Here is a 22,083-nt window from a genome sequence, read left to right on the forward strand (position 1 = left end):
AACCCAGAAAACAAAAAAAGCCACACAGCTTCCAGTCCTCCTCCCATACTGCCTTTAGCGGTCCCTATAACCTGCCCTTCTAGGAGAGAAACAAGGGGCCAGGACACAGGGACAGCTGTTTCCTTACTCTCCCCATATATCAAGGCCATCTGCTCTATTGAGTAGCACACAGCAGCATGCTAATTCCCAGCCCCTTCAACTTCCAATCTTTATTCATTCTGGGTGTTCATTTTCCTTTTACCCTGTGAGCCAGTGAAGCAAGGGGTCTTCTGTGCTGCATTTTAATTATTATGATGATCCATAGGGAGATCTCAAGGGCTTCTGAATTATAACATTTTAACATTTACACATTTTTCAGTCACACCCCCCCCCCCCCCGTCTGTTTAAATTAGGGCAAAAAATGCAGCGTGCGAGAGAACTTACTAAGTCAAATCAACCCTCAGACGCAGAGGAGGTTTACTCTGACCACCCAGACTGTTCGGCCTTCTTTGTTCCGTTAGGATTGGAACCCTCCAATTGCCCAGTGACCAGAGTGAGCACCAGAGACTACATGTGTCTGGAAGAACTCCTAAGTCCATGGCTACTCTTGGAGAGTGACCGTGTTTTCCTCCGAAGGAAGGTGCCAACTAGGTTATGCAGGCACGTGCTGGCAACTATGATCTCATAAGACAAGTAGACCTAGTGCCCATTCTCTGGTCCATGGCAATCAGAGACACAGACTTGGACTGGGATCAGGGAGGTCCAAGTTATAGTTCCGCCCTGGGTCTTTAAAAAAAAAAAAAAGAATGGCGTGACGCATTGTCTATGGTTTTGACATTTAGTATGATCTGACGCTGATTAGATGAACTAAGTTCCCTTCTAGGTCTATGAAGCTAAGAACGTGAAGAGCAGCAGGGCTCTGGACGAAATGGTTTTACCTCGTGGTTAAACAGGCTTTGGATTCAGCTAGACTAGGGCTTAAGACCCAGTTCTAACACCGAACTTCTTTCTCATGTATTAAACAGTGATAAAAATAGCCCCTACCCGGAAGATTTGTCATGAGATATACAATGACCTAATCAGTGTAGATGAACTCAGCACATGGCCGCCCATAAGAAGCACTCATTAAATGGTAGCGTAGCTATCATTATCATCATTTTTCATTTACAACCATTTCCGAGCTGCTCTTCATGCTAACGCTGCACACAGAGGCTGAGTTCCTTTCTCTCGACTCTGCAGAGGAGATTGGTTGCTTCTAACTGGCCCTATAAACATGAGAGAATAACACTCAAATGCCAGAGAGGGTCCAGTACCTGCAAGTTTAGTTCAGGTGACGTGTGCCAGCATGGTGGGAAAACCTTCGGGTCAGGAACCTCCACCCACTGCAGCATCCACAGGCACAGCCCAGCTTTGGGATTCAGACTATTCTACCTTGTCTTGGTCCTGATTACATCCCATCTCCCCCATTTCCTTAAACTTCTCTTGTAGAGTCTGTTCACTCTCTGTGGCCCCTCAAACTTCTCTATTTAATATACCAGCTCTGTTTGGATCAGTTTCCAAACAGCCATGATACTTAACTGTGCCTAATTTAAGGCACACTTGCCATCTCTATTTCCCTTGATCTTTTGCCAGTTCCAACACTGGGTATTCACTACCATTTGCTTTCTCTCCTCCAGTTGCTGGAATGTTGAGCCCTGTTGAATACTCAAGAAACAACTGAGACCTCAGCTGGCTTCCAATAGCTACAGTGTATTAGGTACTAGTTATTCTATGCTTGACACACTGCTAAGCACTTTCTTTTTTAATATTCACTACAACCAAGAGGTAAAAATTTGAATTCCTACTTTACATGGAGAAAATGAGACTTAAAGAAGTTAAATGACTTCCTCAAGGTCATCAGCCAATAGGTGGTAGAGCAAGAATCCAAGTTCACTACCAGGCCCAGTCACCCTTTTATTCATCTCTTGAGGACTATGCTATCACCATAAGATTCATTCCTCATTTCTCCCATTCTTTTTAGACTGTCTTCTTTCCCATAGTACCTATACTCTTGGGTAATCACATCAATTTCCTGAGAAGACTTAGATCAGACAAACTTCCTTACCTATTCTCAATACCACCCAAGTCAAAACTTGGGGATAATTTGATATCTTCCCACCTACCTCATGGAAGTATCTCCCCATCTTGAATTCACCAATAGCCTTCTAACTGCTGAACCCTTTTTCTAGTCTTCATTGCTTCTAGCTCTTTCTATATCATTTGACATAGTTTATCATCATCCCCAGTACTTACTCTCCCCTTCTTCCTTGGTCATTGGGGTTTACTGGATTGGTTCCCAGCCACCTACATTAAAGACTACATTTCCCATCATCTTTGTAGTTAGGTATAGTCACGTGACCAAGTTCTGGCCAACGGGTTCTAAGAGAAAGTGGTATGTACAACTTTTGAGAACGATCTTTAAAGTTCTCTCCTCTCTCTTCTTCCTTCCTGTGCTGACAGCTTGAACTTGAGTTATCTGGAACCGTGAAATGGCAGAAAGAGACTGGTTCCTTGACCATCATGAACTGCCATCTAGCCCTCAACTTCTTACTTCTGAACTTCTGTCCTATTTAAAAAAACAGTTATTTTGGGGTTTCCATCACATTCAGCCTTGGCTTCTGTGACACTGCATTATCCTGGTTATCTATGTTTCTTTACCCTTGTGCTATATTCTTGACTTCTTCAACCTCTCTAGTTTCTCCCTCAGCAGCTGATTATCTTTTATGTTAACCACCATCTCCACTTGGATTATCCCTGAATCTGCATTTCTAATCTTTCTATCTCTCTTGAACACTAGACCCAGATTTCTAAGTTGTTTATGGGGTTATCTTTCGCAATATTCATTATCTTGAATATACTTAACGTATTCAAAACTGAACTTAACCTCTTTCTTCAAACATGTCCCTCCTCAAGCCCCTATTTCTGTTAGCTGCACCATATTTTCCCAAACAATCAGGCTTAAAACCCAAGAATCATCCTTAATACTTAATTCTTCCACATTTGATTGTAAGGTCCCGTTAATTCTACCCCCTCAATACCTCTATCATCCATACCCTTCCTTTGTACCACTTCCTACTGTACCCTAATTTCCTTCAAGAGATTCCTTGAAGTCTCTTGGCTTCAAGGTATTCCTGCCTGTGGTCTCTCCCAACTGCAATCAAAGATTACACAATTATAGGCATGTAAAGCATGGCTTCAATCCTGCCATCTTACTCAAAAAGCTTCAACAACACTGCACTGTCTTTGTAATAATGACTGACATTTGAGATCCAATACTCTACACAAGCACTTCTTTGTTCAAGTCAAGCTGGATTACTTACCATTCTCCAAACATGAGCTCTATCATCTCCCAACACTTTACTGTTGTTGATGCCACTCCCTCTGGCTGGAATGCTCTCTCCTTCCTCCTTACTTCTGCCTACCAAATAGAATTCTCTATTTTGAGGTTTAGCTCAAATGCCACTTCCTTCAAGTCTTCCTGATCTCTTGCACTAACATAATTTATCCATCTTTTTTTTTTTTTAATGTTTTATTTATTTCTAGGAGAGAGAGAGAGACAGCGTGAGCAGGGGAGGGTCAGAGAGAGAGGGAGTCACCGACTGAAACAGGCTCCAGGCTCTGAGCTGGCAGTCGCACAGAGCCCGACGCGAGGCTCGAACCCACGAACCATGAGATCATGACCTAAGCGAAAGTCAGACGCTTAACCGACTAAGCCACCCAGGCGCCCCTAATTTATCCATCTTTTGAACTCCCAAATTTACTTTACACCAATTTCTAAAAATTTAACATATTCTGCTCTTTCACGTATTTTATGTATGTCTCATGTATCCATATGTATATACGTATATATTTTATGGAAGAAAATACAGATGTATAGCTCACAAGACTTGGATTTGTTCCACAATGGAAAGAAAAGCAAACTATTCCAACTCAGGATTATAAATTGATAAGAGCAAGGCAGTTATAACAGTAGGGCTTCTGGCAGGAGCTCCTCTAATGCAAGAAGGTGAGAGGAGAGGAAGCTGTTAAAGACAAGGCTTAATTATTAAGCTGTCTCATATATACATTTCTATCCTATCCTATTATTTTTGCCTTTGGGAAAAGCATTCAAACTTACTCCATGAAAAGCTAGCGTGGACTTCCGGGTAAAGATGATGGATTGAATACAGGTACCCACACAGTCTTCTTCCTGAAGTCTTACTAAACCAAATAATAAAACGGGACTACAGCTGGAAGTATACCTGAGAATCTGAAGCTGGCAAAGGGAAAGGCCAAGGCTTATACGACATTTTTTCTAAAGGCTCAGGAACTGGCAGCGCTTGGACATGGGAGTAGAGGAGAAGCTAAAATAACATTTCCTTCCCCTCCAAGAGGATCAAGGTCTTCGTGTTCATGCACAAACTTCACTTAGCTCTAAATGCATGGCTCTCAGGAATATTGACTTACTTCCATCTAAAAAACCTCAGAGTGTAGCTGCATGCCAAAGAGTCCACATGTATCACTGTCTTCAGATAATCATTCATCACTGTCCTAAGCTAAGTAAGCACTTCACCTAGCCCTAAGCACTATTAGCAGATGCTGAAGAAAGCACCACAGAGAACAATGATTTTTAGAGCTCTTGGCTACTTTCCCATTTGATATAAAACCTGGAAAGTTGTCCAGTTTCTCTGAACAGTATGTCCAGAGTGTCCAGTGGGCAAAGAATTAAATGCTGAAGAGAAATAAATGACTATGCTACATGAAACTGGAAATGTGCTCTCGTTGCTAGTTATGCTAGCCCTGAATATAGATTTCAGAAGACTTCTGTGTTGGAAATCATTTAAATCACAGAGGAATACCCAGTTGTAGAAAACTATCATAAAACCATCTGGGCCTAGTGCCTATGTAGAGGGATGAGTTTTCTGCTTCATTGGCTGCTTTCTACTTCTGTCAGTTTTTGTTATAGCTACAGACATAAATGGCAATCTGCCAACTACCAGATTATCATGCATACCTTGTCATCAAGATATTTAGTCACCAAGCACTAAATGCTACTGGAAACTCCACCTCGATCAGTCATTGTGATGGACCAGTAAGGCTCCCAGACAGTTCATCCTAAGGGATGGCAGCAATCTAACTAACCACAAAAATTTATTCCTATCAATTCTCTTATTATGTTAAAATCTCTAAACCTGTGCTTATATATGTTCTATATACTACTCCTACATGTTGTGGGTATTTTTTTTCTTTTCTTGATCAGAATCATCAGAGATCTTTTAAAAAAACAAGTTTTCATTCTAATGGTCAAGTTTATTGCTTCTTTTTAAAAACTTCATTATTTCTGCTTTTTAAAAAAAATTTTTTTTAATGTTTTATTTATTTCTAGGAGAGAGAGAGACAGCATGAGCAGGGGAGGGTCAGGGAGAGAGAGGGAGACACAGACTCTGAAACAGGCTCCAGGCTCTGAGCTGGCAGTCAGCACAGAGCCCGACGCGGGGCTCGAACCCACGAACCGTGAGATCATGACCTAAGCGAAAGTCGGACGCTTAACCGACTAAGCCACCCAGGCGCCCCCATTATTTCTGCTTTTATTTTTTCCTTTAACTCACATGTAACACATACACCATAAAGTATGTGAAGTATATATTATCTGCTTTTATCTTTATTAATTCCTGTTACTTTCTTTTGGTTAAATTTTAGTCTTCCTTGTTTTATTTATTTATTTTTTTTTAAATGTTTTTATTTATTTTTAGGAGAGAGAGAGAGAGACAGTGTGAGCAGGGGAGGGTCAGAGAGAGAGGGAGTCACAGACTCTGAAACAGGCTCCAGGCTCTGAGCTGGCAGTCAGCACAGAGCCCGACGCGGGGCTCGAACCCAAGAACCGAGAGATCATGACCTAAGCGAAAGTCGGACGCTTAACCGACTAAGCCACCCAGGCGCCCCTAGTCTTCCTTGTTTTATAACAAATAAATGGAAGGATATAAAGTTTTCTCTGAGTATCACTTTGGCCAAATATTATCAGTATTTATAGGAAATGTTTCTGCTATCATTAATTAATTTCCAAGTAGAAAAATGGGGGCGGGGGAAGGCCACTCAAAGACTATGTAACACTAATGAACAAGGTGCTCAATTTCACTAGATCAGGCAAAGGCCAATTACAAATGACACTTTTTTGGCTTACCATGGTGAAAAACATTCACAAGTGCTAACACCCCAAGTTGGCAAAGGAATAGGAAAGCATGTGCTCATAAACCATCGAGGGAGAGCAATTCAGCTCCACAGTTAGATCTAGACATGTACCTGCATGCTGACTGGCTAATTCTACTTTCTATCAATGTCTTTTAAGAAATACTCTTATAAGCATGTAAGAATAGGTATATACAATGTCCACAGCAGCTTGATTCATAACAGAGAAATACTGGAGGCGACATAAATATCCATCTACTGGAGAATGGAAAAATGAGCCATGGGATATATATATATATTTTAATGTTTTGTTTATTTCTGTGTGTGTGTGTGAGAGAGAGAGAGAGAGAGAGAGAGAGAACAGGGGAGGGTCAGAGAGAGAAGGAGACACAGAATGTGAAACAGGCTCCAGGCTCTGAGCTAGCTGTCAGCACAGAGCCCGATGCGGGGCTTGAACCCACAAACCGTGAGATCGTGACCTGAGCCGAAGTTGGACGCTCAACTGACTGAGCCACCCAGGAGCCCCGAGCCATGGGATGTTTAACAACCATTAAAAAAGAGTAAGTAGTTTGTAAAATATATTTTAGGTTAAAAACAAAACAATCTCACATAGTCACTTTTTTTTTTTTTTTAAGTAAAGATAGCAAATGGCCTGAAGCAGAGATTACACTTTCAATCTATGGTCTTCAAACAGCTGTGAGTAGCTAAGAGGTGATGAGACTCGAGCATTTTACTTGTATTCACTTCTGTATTGTTTGATTTTTTTTCCTGTGAGCTAATACAAATGTACTCTTAAAATGCAATTTAAACAATCTCCCATCCCATCTCATACTGTATGTTCTTGAATTATAGTAAGGAGGGCTGAAATCTTAGATCGTCTCATTAACATGGCCTTTTTGAGAACTGATGAATTAATTTCTAAAAGCTGCTTAAGATAAGGACATTAGTGGAAAAGCAGAAAAGACTGACTACATACTAATCCATGAGATCGTCTGCGGACTTGCCTCACATTTCCTAACTCTAGCAGGTATTCCTTCCGGCCTATAGAGAAACTGGCAAAGCCCATTTTCATATTTAATGCCTCAACTCCTTTGTTGGAAAGCTCTTTGAGTGATCAGAGCAGCTCGCCTGGAGGCAGGCACACCCCACAGGCTGCGGTTCAATTAAATCAGCTTCCCGCACCACCCACTCTTTTAACAGTTAACCCAGTACTGCAGAGCTAAACAGAAACCAAAGCAGAGGAGGAATAGATGGGAGGCCTTAAGTCCTCCGTGGCAGTTCCCTCCTTAACCTAAAGATCTCTCTTGACTCGGGATAGAAAATTCCTGCAGTTTGGGCACCTGGGGTGGCTCAGGCAGTTGAACTTCTGACTCGTGGGTTCAGCTCACGGTTTTGTGAGTTCGAGTCCCGTGTCAGGCTCTACGCTGCCAGCGTGGAGCTTGCTTGGCATTCTCTCTCTCCCTCCACCCCCCCCCCGCACCTCCCACACTCTATCTCTCTCAAATAAATAAATAAACTTAAAAATCTTAAACTTAAAAAAAAAATTCCTGCATTTGGAAGCCAAGGAGACCAGTTCCCATTTATGAAGTTTGTCTGCCTTTCTCTTTCCTTCCAAAGGCTGAGCCAGCTACCTTATAGTGGGTCCAGATCGAGCCTCTGAAAGAGAGGAAGAATTATAATCTCCCTCCTCGGTACTAAAAATTCTTCCCTGAGAACCAGGTTCAAACAGAGCATTAAATTAATTACTTACTCTCTAAGGGTTAACTTGTTTTTAAATAATTTTAAATGATTTATTATTAAACAACTAGAGAGCACATTGGTGCCCTACTCTACTTGCTCTAAATGTTTTAATTAAAAGCCCACTAGTGTGATTAGAAGACTCACTACAGTTAAGATAGTTCCCCCAAATTATTATATAGACTCAACACAATCCCTATAAAAGTCCAGCAGGACGTTGCGTAGAAATCAACCAGCTCATTCTAAATTTTTGTATGGAAAGATAACGGCACTAGACTATCTAAGACAATTCTGAACAAGAATAATGACGAGACAGGGCGCCTGGGTGGCTTAGTCGGTTGAGCGTCCGACTTTCGCTTAGGTCATGATCTCGCGGTTCGTGGGTTCGAGCCCCGCGTCGGGCCCTGTGCTGACTGCTCAGAGCCTGGAGCCTGTTTCAGTCTGTGTCTCTGTCTCCCTCTCTCTCTGACCCTCCCCTGCTCACGCTGTCTCTCTCTCTCTCTCTCCTAGAAATAAATAAAACATTAAAAAAAAAACCCAACTTTAAAAAAAAAAAAAAAAAGAATAACGACGAGACAAAGGCAAGAAAAGGAGGGTCGTTGACAAATCATGCTGAAACACCTGGATACCCATGTGCAAAACAATGAATTTCTACCCATACCTCACACTGTATTCAAAAATTAATTCAAAATGGGTCACAGATCTAAATGTATATCTAAACCTACAAACTTTCTAGAAGAAAATAGAGGAAAAAGTAGTTGTGACCTTATCCACTTATCCACATTGAACTTCATCAACAATGAGAGCCTCTGCTCCTCAAAAGACACTGTTAAAGGAATAAAAGGAGAAATCACAGACTAGGAGAAAATCACATTATCTGATATAGTGTATAAAACATATAAAGAACTCTCACCATTCAATAATAAGAACACAAACAACCCCATTTTTTAAATGAACGAAAGAGTTGAACAGACACTTCATTAACCATATGGACGGCAAATAATCACATTAACAGGTGTTCGCTTCATGAGTCATTAGGGGAATGCAGATCAGATCCATAATGAAATATCACTAGGCACCCTATCAGAAGGACTATAATTCTGAAAACTTGACAATATCAAGTGCAGGGGAGGATACACAGCAACTGTAACTCTGACAGAAAACCAAAACGGTACAAGCATTCTGGAACATGGTGTGGCAGCTTCTTATAAAGTGCAGCCCATATTCACCTAGGACCCAGCAATCCAATTCCCAGTGTTTTCCCAAGAGAAATGAAACCGATGTTCACACATCAACCTGTATGCGAATGTTTGTAGTAGTTGTATTTGTAACTGCCAAGAACTGTCCATGACCCAGATGCCCCTCAACTAGAGAATGAACAAGCTGTGGTGCGTCCATACAATGGAATACTACTTGGGAATGAAATGGAACAAGTTACTGGTACGCACAACATGGACGAATCTCGAATGGAATTACACTAAGTGAGAGGGGCCTGACTCAACGGTACATACTGCAGGGTTCCCATGGTTAGGATATTCCAGAAAAGGCACAGTTCTTGCGACAGACATAAAAGCAGAGGTCAGGGGTGCGGGACGGGCTATAAAGGGACTATAAAGGGCTACAAGGGAGTTTCTGGTGTGATGAAACCGTTCTGTATCATGGTTGTGGTGGCAGTTATATAACTGTATCTGTCAGAATTCACAAGACTGTACACAGAAAGGGGGAAGTTTTACTGTCCTTAAATTATAACTTTTTAAAAAAGCTCCAAATGGAGGCCAGAAGAAAACAAAACAAAACCACCACTATAAAAATGGCCACAAAGTTTCTGCATGCTGGAAGAGGAACCTCGTAAACAGGACCATTAAAACAAGGCCTGCGACGTCACAGGCATACGCACATGCTCTCTTTGCCGCCCCCACCCTCTGATAGGCCTGGTAGAGGGGGTTCCACAGGACCCACCACAACCCCCTTCCTTACCGGAACCGTGAGTGTCTTAGCATTAAAGGAGGCACAAATAACAACCCGTGAGGGACCTAGTACCTGAGAGGTATAAAGAGCTGGGAGGCCACAGAAGTTCCTTCAAACCGCAGGGGGAATGGCACTGCCCCTTCTTGCCCTTCCTGAGAACGGGGCTGTCACACGCTCTCCAGCAGCAGCGCGCTCACCTCTGTCGTGACTGCGCTTACACCGTCTGCCCGGCTCTCGGTTCTGCGGCACTCACTCCCTCACGGAGGAAACGGAATTTTGCAGAGGCAATGAAAGTAGGCCAAGGCGACAGAGCACTCTAGTTACCGGGTGGCAGCCAATCGCGGGCCCCTCCCCAGGAGTGTCTCACTCTGAGGTCAGGACTCAAAGCAGAGTCTGTGCCGTCAGCCTGCACCCAAAGGGACTGACCTGTTGGGTTTGTTTTTCCACAGCCTTCACTTGAGGGTGAAGATTTGAGACCCCAAACCAACCTCTGTGACACTGAGGGCCATCTCTGCTCCCACGGTTCTCACCTGGTCTGACCTACCCACCACCTTGATTTGCGGGCTGAAGGGTGGCAAGCCGACTCTAACACAGGGCACTGACAGTGAAAGGTCATAGTTAGCACCCACAGCCCCCACCTCCTATGACACCAAACTCCCAAGGGACATAGTCCTCTCCTTCCACTCAGGATCACAAACTTTAAAAATCCTTTCGAGGTCGCTTCTGCTGGGAGCGGGGTTGGGGTGGGGGCATACCTTTCGGTCTTCCGTCCACGGATGCCAGCTTCTTTGTTTCTGCCGTTAACAAAAGCTCATAAGGGTGCTCGTCCTCATCCCTGGCTGCCCCTGACTGAACCCAGGGTCTCATGGCCAAGACCTACGAGACAAAACACCATAGAACTTCTCACGTGGGTGGTTAACACCAAGGCAGATTATGTTAAACAAATTCAAGATCCCTGGCTCCTTTTTTTCACCAGGGAGGAAGAAAGGGGGCGGGAGGAGAAGCTAAATAACTTAAGCGTCACGTGGAACCACAACTGCTTTTCTGGATATGCACCCGCACCTCAAATCTCAATGGTCTTTGATTAAAACACTCCCCTTTCCTTACTTCATTGTATCCAAGGTTCTTCCCTCCCTTGCCTCTCCCATCATCAGGGTATTCTGCATGGGCTTTTCGGGGTGGATAGTCGCTTCCAAGCCGTTCTTAGCTATGGGGCATCACAAAGGCCTCCTTTCTCCTCATGCGCTCCTCACGATTCTTTCCTCATGCGCACATGTACTCCCCCAAGGCTGGAATCCTTCCCACTTTCTCAGGAGGGCATCAAGTGACTTCTGACTGACCCTGAATGAATGACCTTTACTGGAAACAAAGTGCTTCCTTCTCTATTTTTGTAAGCCTTTCTCCACAGGTCCTGGGGGTTACAGGGAAGTTTCTCTCAAAAGCCAGCTTCCTACTGCATTTACAGTAATACAAGTTTAAATTAAGTCCACCCATCTCTGTTCTGAAGAGAGTCAAGTGGCTAGGCAGTGTGCATTTCAGTGAGAAAAAGCAGCTCTGTCTGTGGAGAAATCCGTGACCCAGGCAGCCAAGTGTCTCTGCAGAGAGAACCAGCTGGTCTGCGGGCTCCCACGCCTGCCAGCCGGGTCAGGTCACAACTGGTCACAGTACCTAAGGAGCCGCGCATCCTCCCACACCGAGCCGGAAACACCATCATCACACTGAGAGAGGGAATGGAGATCCTCAATTTGGAGGGCAATTCTGCCCCATCTGTCCTAAGAATCCAATGTGTTTTGCAGGCAAATTAAGAATAATCATAGACCAGCTATTAGAAGAGTAGAGCAAAGCACAATCTTGGGCACTTTGTCTAGGAGAAGTGATATATTATGAACAGAGGGGGTCAGAGGAATTCCCAAGTCCACCTAACAAATAACGGTACCCTACAAATGTGATTCTTTGGCACGTGCAGCAGCCTGTCCTTCAGACATGTCCCACAGCTCATTGGAAATGAACCAGACTTGTGATTCATCGGGGTCCTGCCTCCTGGAGATACAGCTCACCGCGTTACAGCCTAACGAGAATCAAGGATTCTAGGAGCCTCAGACTAAGTGAGAGACTGCAGCTCCTGTTTGTTAACAAGGCTGACACTCTAAAGGCAGAACAGAGTCTCTTTCTGAAATTCTGCTAAGCACAGCAGGAACTTCCACTCACTGAAAGCCACCTGGAAGCTAAAAGCTATTTCATTACAACAAGCCATTTGCCTGTATTACTTATTCCTTTCACCTCTTCATGGGAACACAATTAAGGGAACAAAGAGGGACCATTAAGCAGTTCATACAGTGTCAACTTAATACCACCGGCTTTACAGACAGGAATTTGTGTTCTGCAGGTTTACACACCCACGGCCGTCGCTGAGCCAGAGCCCTGGAAAGCTGAGCGTGTGAGTGTTCTGGACACAGCAAAGGCACTCGCAGAGCCCCAGGCATGCTTCTCTGAAAGGGAGTTGACAGCGTGGACGCCCGGCCCATACCACCCTTTCTTCTCAAGCAGGACAGCTGATGACTTCCATCTGGAAAACCAGGCCCACTGGACCCACGTGCCCTCTGTGCCGGCTCCTGAGCATGACAATGAGAAGCAAAAAAACAGCAAAAGCTAGAGCCGGGAGGGACCTGGATCATTACAGTCAAGGCTAGAGAGCACCTGGCTCCAGCTCTTTCCTTCTGCAGATGCCCAAACCCAGTTCCCAGAGGGGTCTGGGGACTGGCCTGAAGTTACACAGACAGCAACCAGCAGGGCCAGGGCCATAAAATTCACTGCCTCTGGGTCTGGGTCAAGATGGTCTCATTTTTCCTGAGAAGCAGGGCTTTCCATCCAATTTGGAACTCTTTCCCTCCTTCAGCTCTCTTGTGAGAGTCCCCTGCTCACATCCAGACAACTTCTTTGATGAGCTTTTCCTCTTAGTCCTTGCTCCTGCCGGCTGTGGGATTAAAATCGCCTAACAAAGCAACAGACTGCTTTTCTTGGAGGCTTCCTAACTCCCGCTCACGAAGTCCTGTGTCACAGTGAATATGACAATAACCGAGTTTCAACAGAGAAGATTCTGCTTTTTACTCAGTTATTCCTTAATCTTTTCTCCTCTTTCTTCTAGGGCTGGTAATAAATCAAAGCCAAAGAGCTGCATTCTCTGTTACATGGACGGCAAAATTTTTGCTGCAGAGAGAAGCTACTACCAGTCACCCCCTAACTGTGACCAACTGAATGACCAGTCGGGGTGTGGGCAGTCTTCTGGGAAGGAATACCATAGCAGCTGCAACTCCCCATGAATGTTTAACACATTTGAACACAGGGAAGATCATGGTCAGTCCGATGCAGCTGGCAGCCCATTTGGTGCAGCACAAACATCTCAACAGCGTGTGTGCACATGCACGTGTCTGTGTTTAATTTCTTGAAGCCAGTTTCGTGACCTGGTCACTAATCTGATAAGCTCTTCTGGAGACAGCTACACTCAGCTTCCCTCAAACCCTTCTGTGGGTCATCTGACAGTGACAAGCCTCAGGAATAGGACACAAACACTGAAGCAGACTGCTTGCCAAAGAGAAGTCTAGACTGTGATGAGCCAGTGCCTCCCAGGATATGAGGTGCAGGGTAGTAAAGCTTTGATGGTATAAGAAATAAAGAGAGTGAAGATTCGAGTCTACTTGTGGAGAAGACCTATTCATCCAAACTACAGCAAACAGAACCTATCCTGCTCCTTGCAAGGATAATGGCCCACATGGCATTACCTCTGTATTTAGGTACTTAAAATCACTAAGTGAGCACAGCCGGGGTTCTCATGGTCTTCTAACTTCTGACTGCGGTGGTCCAACTGACCCAGAATTCCAGACTATTCAGAAGCAAGTCCTAGAGGAAGTATCTCAGAGTGTCCCACCCAGAAGAGAGATGGGAGATTTCTCCCCCTACCTCTTGACACTGTTATCAACAAATTATATGCTCTAAAAAGCACCATGAGAATAGAAAGTCCTTGTTATGTAATATTTCTTTAAGAGCCTTGCTCTTATCCGTGGGTACTAGAAATTTTAATCCAAGCCCTTGTTAAAGAGGTGGCATAAGGCATTCATGAGACCTACCCCCAACTGAATATGAATATTACCGGGTTTTCGCTTATAAAAAGGGAGTAATGAAGCAAATCTCCATATAAAAACATGCAGGGATTTGCTCCACGTACTTCTATCTGCTAGCAATGTATTATTACCCTAGAGGCTGTAATTCTAGAGACCTCTTACTTGAAACATGATAATAAGCATTTTGTAATTAAGGGATAGAAAGAAACAGGGATAGAATTTGTTCCTAGGATAAAAATCTTCTCCCTATTTCCAACACTGACTTTTACGTTCTTAAAAGTGCTTCCTGGTATTTACACATTTTGTGAAACTAAAGCTATCCTTCTGGTTCCAAGTATTCATACTAGATCAAAGAACCTGTCCCACAGGATGGTCTGGGGCAAGTACAATAAAAACATTAACTCTTACTTCTAGGGATAAAGTAATGAGACTTAACTGACTAGTTTATATTACCTGATTTTTAAATGAAAGAACAACAGGATATTGAATGAGCTACCAAATAACAAAATTACGTAATACTTTTTTTTTTTTTAATTTTTTTTAATGTTTTTTTTATTTATTTCTAGGAGAGAGAGAGAGAGAGACAGCGTGAGCAGGGGAGGGTCAGAGAGAGAGGGAGTCACAGATTGAAACAGGCTCCAGGCTCTGAGCCGGCAGTCAGCACAGAGCCCGACGCGGGGCTTGAACCCACGAACCGTGAGATCATGACCTAAGCGAAAGTCGGACGCTTAACCGACTAAGCCACCCAGGCGCCCCCGTAATACTTTTAATCAATGCTGAATAAACGTGGTCTCTGAAGGGTGGCAAGTATTAAAGGAACACTCTGAAAACGAAAGATCATGGAAAATACAATTTTCTCTGTATAACCCCATAAGGAGGTAGAACTATTTGCCCCATGAAAAGACTTCTTTTTTAAAAAGGTGCACTAGTCTTCTCAAAAACCTTCTTTCTTTTTTTCCTCCCTCCTCCACAACTCTTACTTCTCTTCTGAGTCTTTATGACATTTTCCATGTTTGTCCTGGTGGAGTCTTCATGTGAAATGAAGACGGAAAATGCGAAAACAGAAAGACAACTTTTGGGGTAGAGTCATCAAAGCTTGCTAATATGACATAGCCTACAGGATGGTGATGAAAGGCAAACTCTACGTTTTGGGTCCAAAGATGACATGGGTACGAAAGCAGAAAGGCAAACTGTGTAGATACTGGAGCCGGGAAAATGTGAGTGGTTTGCCTTCAATGTGCAAGGTAGATTGATAGCTGGCCTGTCCACTAGACGGCTCCATTAAAATTCTCTGCTTACTACTTCTGAGTTTGAAAGATCTTGTTCCAGACCACTGATGAACGCAATACAAATTTACTAATCCAAAGAGGCGCTAAGAAAGCAAGAAAGCAAAGGCTTCTTTAAGCACACATTGATGGACCTTCCAAAAACTCGCACTTCAGTGATGGCAATAAACCCTCAAGCCTCTACCTCAGAAGCTGTCAATGGAAAATACTTCTTATCTATACGGTCTTCCTCCTCTTCATCGGGTGGTGGCTTTGCTGGAGGCGGTGGACGTTCCCTCTGTAGAAGAGAAAAAGTATTTCATGATCTCTTTTTTCAAGTATCTAACTTTCTGATTTATTCTTCTCTTAGCCCTTGGAAATGAAAAAGAGTAATGTAAAGAATCCCCCTGAGAGACGACACTCAAGGATCAGTATCTGAACAGATGGCTTAGTATCTGCACGTGCACATGTGTGTGCCTGTGCGCACGCGCGCGCGCACACACACACACACACACACACCCAAACACAAAATTCAGTCAGCATGCTCTTCACTTTTGGATGTTTGTAGCAGAGGTTATATACTTTTTTCATATTCTAGACCACAGTGAGAAATACCAACACTGAAAGCACGCAACTGCCTGGTCAGAAAATGTCCTTCATAACACTAATAAAACTCTAGCCTAGGAAAAGCAGCCAACTGTCAGTGTACGTCAAAGAGAGGAACTCCCAAGAGCAAACCTTGTCAAAGAGTTCTAACAAACCAAAGCTATCAAGGAAGTAATGACGAAGGGAATCAAGGACAAAAACACCAATTCCTGCTTAAACTTTAATATTACCCACAATTTCTAGTTTATTCCCCAAAGCTCAGAACTGGTCTCTTATCCTTGGTTACCTCTTTCAACAATTATTATTATGTATCATTAGCATATGAAAATCCTGTATATATATTTTTTTATTTTGAAAGAGAGAGAGAGCAAGGGCAAGAGCTAGAGAGAGAAGGCGCATGTGCACACAGGAGAGGTAAAGAGGGAGAGAGGGGGAGAGAGGGGGAGAGAGGGAGAGAGAGGGAGAGAGAGGGAGAGAGAGGGAGAGAGAGAGAGGGAGGGAGAGAGAGAGGGAGGGAGGGAGAGAGAGAGGCAGAGAGGCCCAGCGTGGAGCCTGACACAGGGCTCCATCTCACGACCATGAGATCAGGACCTGAGCTGAAATCAAGAGTTGGACGCTTAACTGACTGAGCCACCCAGGCACCCCAGAAAACCCTATTTCATCTCAGCCCATTTAAAAAAGGACTATTTGTCAGTTACCTTCCCAAGAGCAAACTCTTTCTTAAAGGGTCATACAGCAAATATTTTAGGGATTGCAGTCATCCCTGCCACTGCAGTACAAAAGTAACCACAGAAAACATGTCAACAAGTGTGGCTGTGTTCCAATAAAACTTTATTCACAAAAACGGGCAGCTATTTATGGGCCATACTTGGCCATTCCCTGTCTTGCAGCAAAAAACACCCTGAAGCAGGGATTAGTCAGGTCAAGGGTAGACAATTTCAGACATACATACAATCTTTGGTGACAGAAAGCTGCAGAGAGGTTTGCCGTTGTACCTGCAGGTACTGTCAGCATCGTTTCTGGCCCAAAGTCCTAATCATGCTTTCATGATCAATGTTCCTACAGGGAAAGGAGCGGGAACCTGAAAGGCGAACTGGCTTGTAGGCTCATTCCCCGGCTTGCACGTTAGTTCACTGTGTTGCTAGAACAGCAGTATTGTTGAAAAGTCAGAGTGGGGACACATGCCGAGTTACAGGAGAGCCTCAGAGATGTCTGCAAGCTGTCTCCCGCGTCTCAGGAGCCGCCAGGGTTAGTTGGCATCTGGCACCCATGATCTCCCTCTGCTAAACATGCTTGTGCACTCGGTATTCTAGCTTGGTCAGTCACTCCTATAGTCCCTGGAACCAGATGGATGCCCAAAGGCAACCACTTCAAAACAGGTTCGTATTTTTAAGCCTAACAAAGCTCTTAGATCAGATTTCCCACTAAGTCCCGCTTTCCCAATCCGTGTTTACTCCAGAAGTACAGGAACAACCCTGGTCCCTTACATATGCCACCTCATACAGAGGGGAAGCACAAAAGGAGCAGGCCTATAATCTACACCAATTATCCAACCTTGGGACAAAAATACCTGTGGAAAGACAAAATGAAACACAACAACGATCAAAAGGACCCATTCTAGAAGCCTTCTCAAGACTCAAGGAGCCTAGAAAGGACAATATGAATACCTCCTGCACAAGAAGTGGTCACCAGGGACACTGGAAGAAAAGAGAAGCAGCAGTCTCTTTTTTCTAACGTGAGAACTTTGGCCCAGGGACCTGTAAGGGCAGAGCTGATTTATACACACCATCCACTGCATTTGTAAGATGTAGAGCAGTCCCTTGGCCACTGTTAAGGGCCAGGAAGGTAGTGGCACAGCCACAACATATTAAAGTAAAAATGACAAAGCATGTACCCCAAGAGGCATCCGTTTCTACTTAGCAAGACCCTCGATGGCTAGATTCCTGGAGTGGGACGGAACAAAGAGATTATAAATCAGTGGCTAAGCCCACAGGAACTTGGTTATTCAAAGCTTTCTTTTGGAACCCTAAGTTCTTCTTGTAAGGTCTCTAGCTCCCTCTAATGGGCATAACCTGTAAGTGCCACAAAACAATGCCTTACTCCACAGGTGGATTTGCTTAATTCCTTGTGCTTAAGGCGAAAGTGAGACAAACCAGCTCTGTCTACAGAAGCAGCATGCCAGGGGTGCTTGGCATACACGTGTGCTCCCGCCACTCACAGGAGTTGCATCGGCCCTTGATAATACCTACTACTCTAGTGGGGAACCGCAAGACTGATGGGCTTTTCTAAAATCCACACAGAAATGCTGTGACTATTCTAGGTCCACTCCAGGAGCCTAACAAAAGAGAACACTAAGAAACATCAGGCCATTCCCAGAGCACATCTGAAAAACCCAAGGATCATTCAGCAATCGAAGGCTCATCAAAATGATCATAAGGCAAATTCAAACCAAAAGGGAAAGGCCAGCCTCTCCAATAGAAAGAAGTAATATACACCTGGAAATATGCCTCAAGCTGGGAGCCACTGGGGTTCTACTAGAGCAATGGCCAGTGTAGTAAAAATGTGGTGCTCAAAACCTCGAATTATTGTGGCTGGCCATGTAGGAAGGAAGTTCGATGGGACCACTGATTGAGGCTTGGGTTCAGAGTAAAACCGCAAGGGAGAAAAAAGGAATAAAAAGGTTTTTTTTTTTTTTTTTTTTTTTTAGAGAGAGAGAGTGCGAGCAGAGGGAGAGTGACCAGGGTAGACTGGGGGGAGAGGGGAGAGAAGAGGGAGAGAAAGAGAATGAATGAGAATCTTAAGCAGGCTCCACATACAGCATGGAGCCTGACATGGAGCTCGATCATGACCTGAGCCTAAATCAAGAGGACACTCAACCACCTGAGCCACCCAGGTGCCCCGAAATAAAAGGTCTTGAGAACAGTCTATGAGAGTGGAAGCAGAAGTACCAGAGAAAGAAGCAGTAAGATGGGAAGGCGGACCTTGAGAAGGAAAAGGCCAGGACAAAAAGGGCTGTCATTTCCTAACACACGTGGTATCTGATTAAGACTTGCTACAAGCCAGCTGAGTGCAGAATCTGTCCAGGTCCAAGTGGATAACGCTTGGATGGCAAATAGAAGGTGAGAATGCACTCAGAGCAGAGAACAGCTTGCTTCAGTGAGCTCTCGCACTGTGGAACTGCTCTCCAGAGAGAAAAGTATATGGCAAAGACCCCAGGGACAGAAGCAGCCACTAAGCTACACAGAAATAAAATGCTTTGATGTGCTCTATGGCCAAAAACTAACAGAAACAATGGAAACATGTTATATTGAAATCAGCAAAACCAAAATTCTACTTCCAGGCGATCTATACAGCTAATCACACTAAGCAAGAGGGAGGTGCGGCAAAGTCCCAGAAAATGGGGGAGGAGGACGCAGGCCTCCACAAAGGCAGCCGGCACTAGGGGCACACCCCCTCCCACCCCCCCACCCCCGAAGCATGGGCTGACCACGCAGCACCCGTCTCATTGTGAGCCCCGAGCCACGTACAGGCCTCACTCCAGCAGCTCTCACTCCCGCTGCCTCAGCCTCCCTGCTCACGGAGTCTCGGTCAGACGATCGCCCGCTGGCCATGCTGTCCAATGAATGGCAGGAGACAGCGTTGTACAGCGCCTCGTAGGGACCCTCCTCCTCGGCGTCTGTGTCAAAATCAATGATCAGTTCGGCCACTGCTTTCTCCATGTCACCTGAACAGGGGAGAGAGCAAGAGTTAAGGGACGGAGAGCACAAGCTCGGATCTCTGACCACTACAACCACTCAGAGCCCCTCATCAACCTGAACTTGACAAACAATAACCAAAAGCAGAAAACTATTTTGCTCCACAGATAGGAATAAGTACTTTCAGTTGCTCCTTATACCCTGACACTTCAGGAGATTTTTCCTCTAATTCAACATGGCAAATCCTGACATCTAGGAGAGATACCTCCCAAGTCCTTTATAAATTTCCAAGAACCTTAATACCATGATAGAGTAAACTTAAACCATAAAATGTAGCCAAGTGTAACTGGAAACTTAAGGGACCCTTTAAATTCTTAATAAAAACCTTCCTATGCTCCAACAAAATAAAGGGCCATGAAGCCGTTCTGAGATGGAGGCACTGTGCAAGGTTAAACTCACTCACCAGAGAACTACACACCTCAGAGTACCTGGGGTCCAAATCTGTGACCCTGAAAACCCACCGACTGTTGTGGACCAGAGATCTCTGGGTCTCTGACAAATAGTCACACTGTAATCGTAAAATCCTTGAAAGCTAAGAGCTTAGTGAACTCCTAATCCCATTACTAGGGGATTATGAGGTCAAGGAAGACAGTGGGGGTGGTGGGGGTGGGGGTAGCAAGGACTCCACAGTAGAGACAGGCTGAGCACCCTTTCTCCTTATAACCTCTGCTCTCCTCTGAAAAATCCCTTTCCCTTTTCAGGTCTGGCTTTGTTCTGTTCCTCCGGCCTCCTGGCTTTCTTTACTGTGCTTGTGTCTGAAGGAAGGCGTCATTCAGTACTTTGTCTTTCTCACTCATCACACCTAGGACCCAGAAGGCTGCTCAATAAATCTGAGAAGGTAGATTGTGGCTAACGATGGAGAGGCTAGACTGTTTAAGGAGCACCCAGACCACATTTGTTGGCCAAGTGACATATTACCAAAATCTGCTGTATACATATCTACCAACCAGTTGACACTTGTTCAATACTGAAGGTGGGCCAACTATGCCCAAAGCATGACAGTGTGTGTGAGAAAAGGGTTTCCTTGAGGTTTGAATTCACCTTGAGATCATCTCACCTACAACACTTCCCAGAACAGACCTCACAGAGCCAAGCGTAAATGTGGAGAATAAAATAAAGTAGAAAAGAAGAGGTCCGAAGTCAAAGGCCTAAGCTATGTCCAATAAAACAATACATTTGGATATGAGCTCGTTAAGTGCTCCCAACCCCCTGAAATTATTACTTAAATGAAGATGTTTCCATTCTACCAAAGCCCGTTCAAGTCTTCAAGCTGAGAGCACCTGCCCTGGTAGAGAAAAGCCACCTTACCCTGAGACTTCAGGGATACGGAGTCCATACTGGAGATGAGAGGTCCCTGGGAGGTGGGGGTTTTATCTGCCTCTTTTGCACTTCTTTTTCCTGTCATGTGATCTACCCGGGAAGACAGAAAAGAGCTGCACCAAATACAAATGCCTTGGTTTGGCCAGTGTGTCCCCCGGTAGCCCCAACAGGCAGATGAACTGTTACCTTCGATCAGTGCTGCTATCTGCTGGCTTTTTTGAGAAGGGAGTTCCCGTACAGTGTCTAGGGCAGTCAGTCCACGGTTATCTTTGATGTTGACATCAATTCCTAGAAAGGCATACCAGGTGGACCAGGGGAGTGAGCAGATTCAAGTCAGCCTCAAAGAGGATCAAGTTCCAGGACACCCAATGCTCCTAGTAGCACAACCAACATTTTTCATCCAAAGCTATTTAATCCAGCTATTCAAGAACAATTCGTACACTTGCAGTCAACCAATGGAGACGTACGTACATTGGGTTTGGGTGCAGCCAGCAAAAATCCCCTTCCAGGGAGGCTAGGGAGAAACAACCCCAACCCTGGCATGCTGTGTAAACAAGAGCGCTGCCGACCTCTCACCTGCAGCCAGCAGGATTTGCACCACATCGGTCTTGCCAAACAAAGCAGCCTCATGCAAAGCACTGCCCTTCTCCGTCTGGAAAGCAAACGAGAGCGCAGAGCGGCATGTCATCAGAACAGTGACCCGGGTTTGGCGTGGCTCCATACGACCAACAGGGTATGGACAAGAAGGGACGGGAAAGTAAAATAAACCACACAAAGTTCTCTGTCATTATCTTTCCCACTTTCCTTGCCTGGATTCCGAAACCACAACCGTGGCCCATATGCAAAGTGTGTTTGAAGTGCTACCAGCAGGCCACATGTAAATAACTGTGCAGCAACTCTTGGAGCCACCTACTGGCGAAACTCCTCAAAAGTCCACCTTCCCGGGTGGCAGGGCTAATAAGAAGAGTACTTGGGGGTGAAAAACCACCTTAACTGCACATGTGGTTTGGTCAACGTGAAGCCTAAGAATGGCCATTCACCGGAGTGGAGAAAGCTAACCCCCCAGGGAAATGCCAAGTCTCCTGTCAGTGAGCTCAAGAGCTCAAGTTGATGGGATTTGGCAGGAGGCAA

General features: G+C 44.7%; 1 protein-coding gene across 4 annotated transcripts in view; it reads right to left on the reverse strand.

Moving 5' to 3' along the window:
• ANKS1A (ankyrin repeat and sterile alpha motif domain containing 1A) overlaps positions 1-22,083 on the reverse strand; it is a 179,657-nt gene that overhangs the window by 73,827 nt on the left and 83,747 nt on the right. For all 4 annotated transcript variants that reach the window (XM_039241830.1, XM_039241829.1, XM_039241828.1 and 1 more), the window contains exons 5-10: positions 21,529-21,604; positions 21,139-21,240; positions 20,941-21,042; positions 19,405-19,601; positions 15,477-15,569; positions 10,644-10,764 (exon numbers count right to left, since the gene is read on the reverse strand). In XM_039241830.1, coding sequence (XP_039097761.1) covers positions 10,644-10,764; positions 15,477-15,569; positions 19,405-19,601; positions 20,941-21,042; positions 21,139-21,240; positions 21,529-21,604 — 691 coding nt within the window. The remainder of the gene's footprint in view (positions 1-10,643; positions 10,765-15,476; positions 15,570-19,404; positions 19,602-20,940; positions 21,043-21,138; positions 21,241-21,528; positions 21,605-22,083) is intronic.

This window comes from Hyaena hyaena, unplaced genomic scaffold (assembly GCF_003009895.1).
Source record: "Hyaena hyaena isolate Hyena2069 unplaced genomic scaffold, ASM300989v1 scaffold_202, whole genome shotgun sequence".
NCBI classification, from domain to species: Eukaryota; Metazoa; Chordata; class Mammalia; order Carnivora; family Hyaenidae; genus Hyaena; species Hyaena hyaena.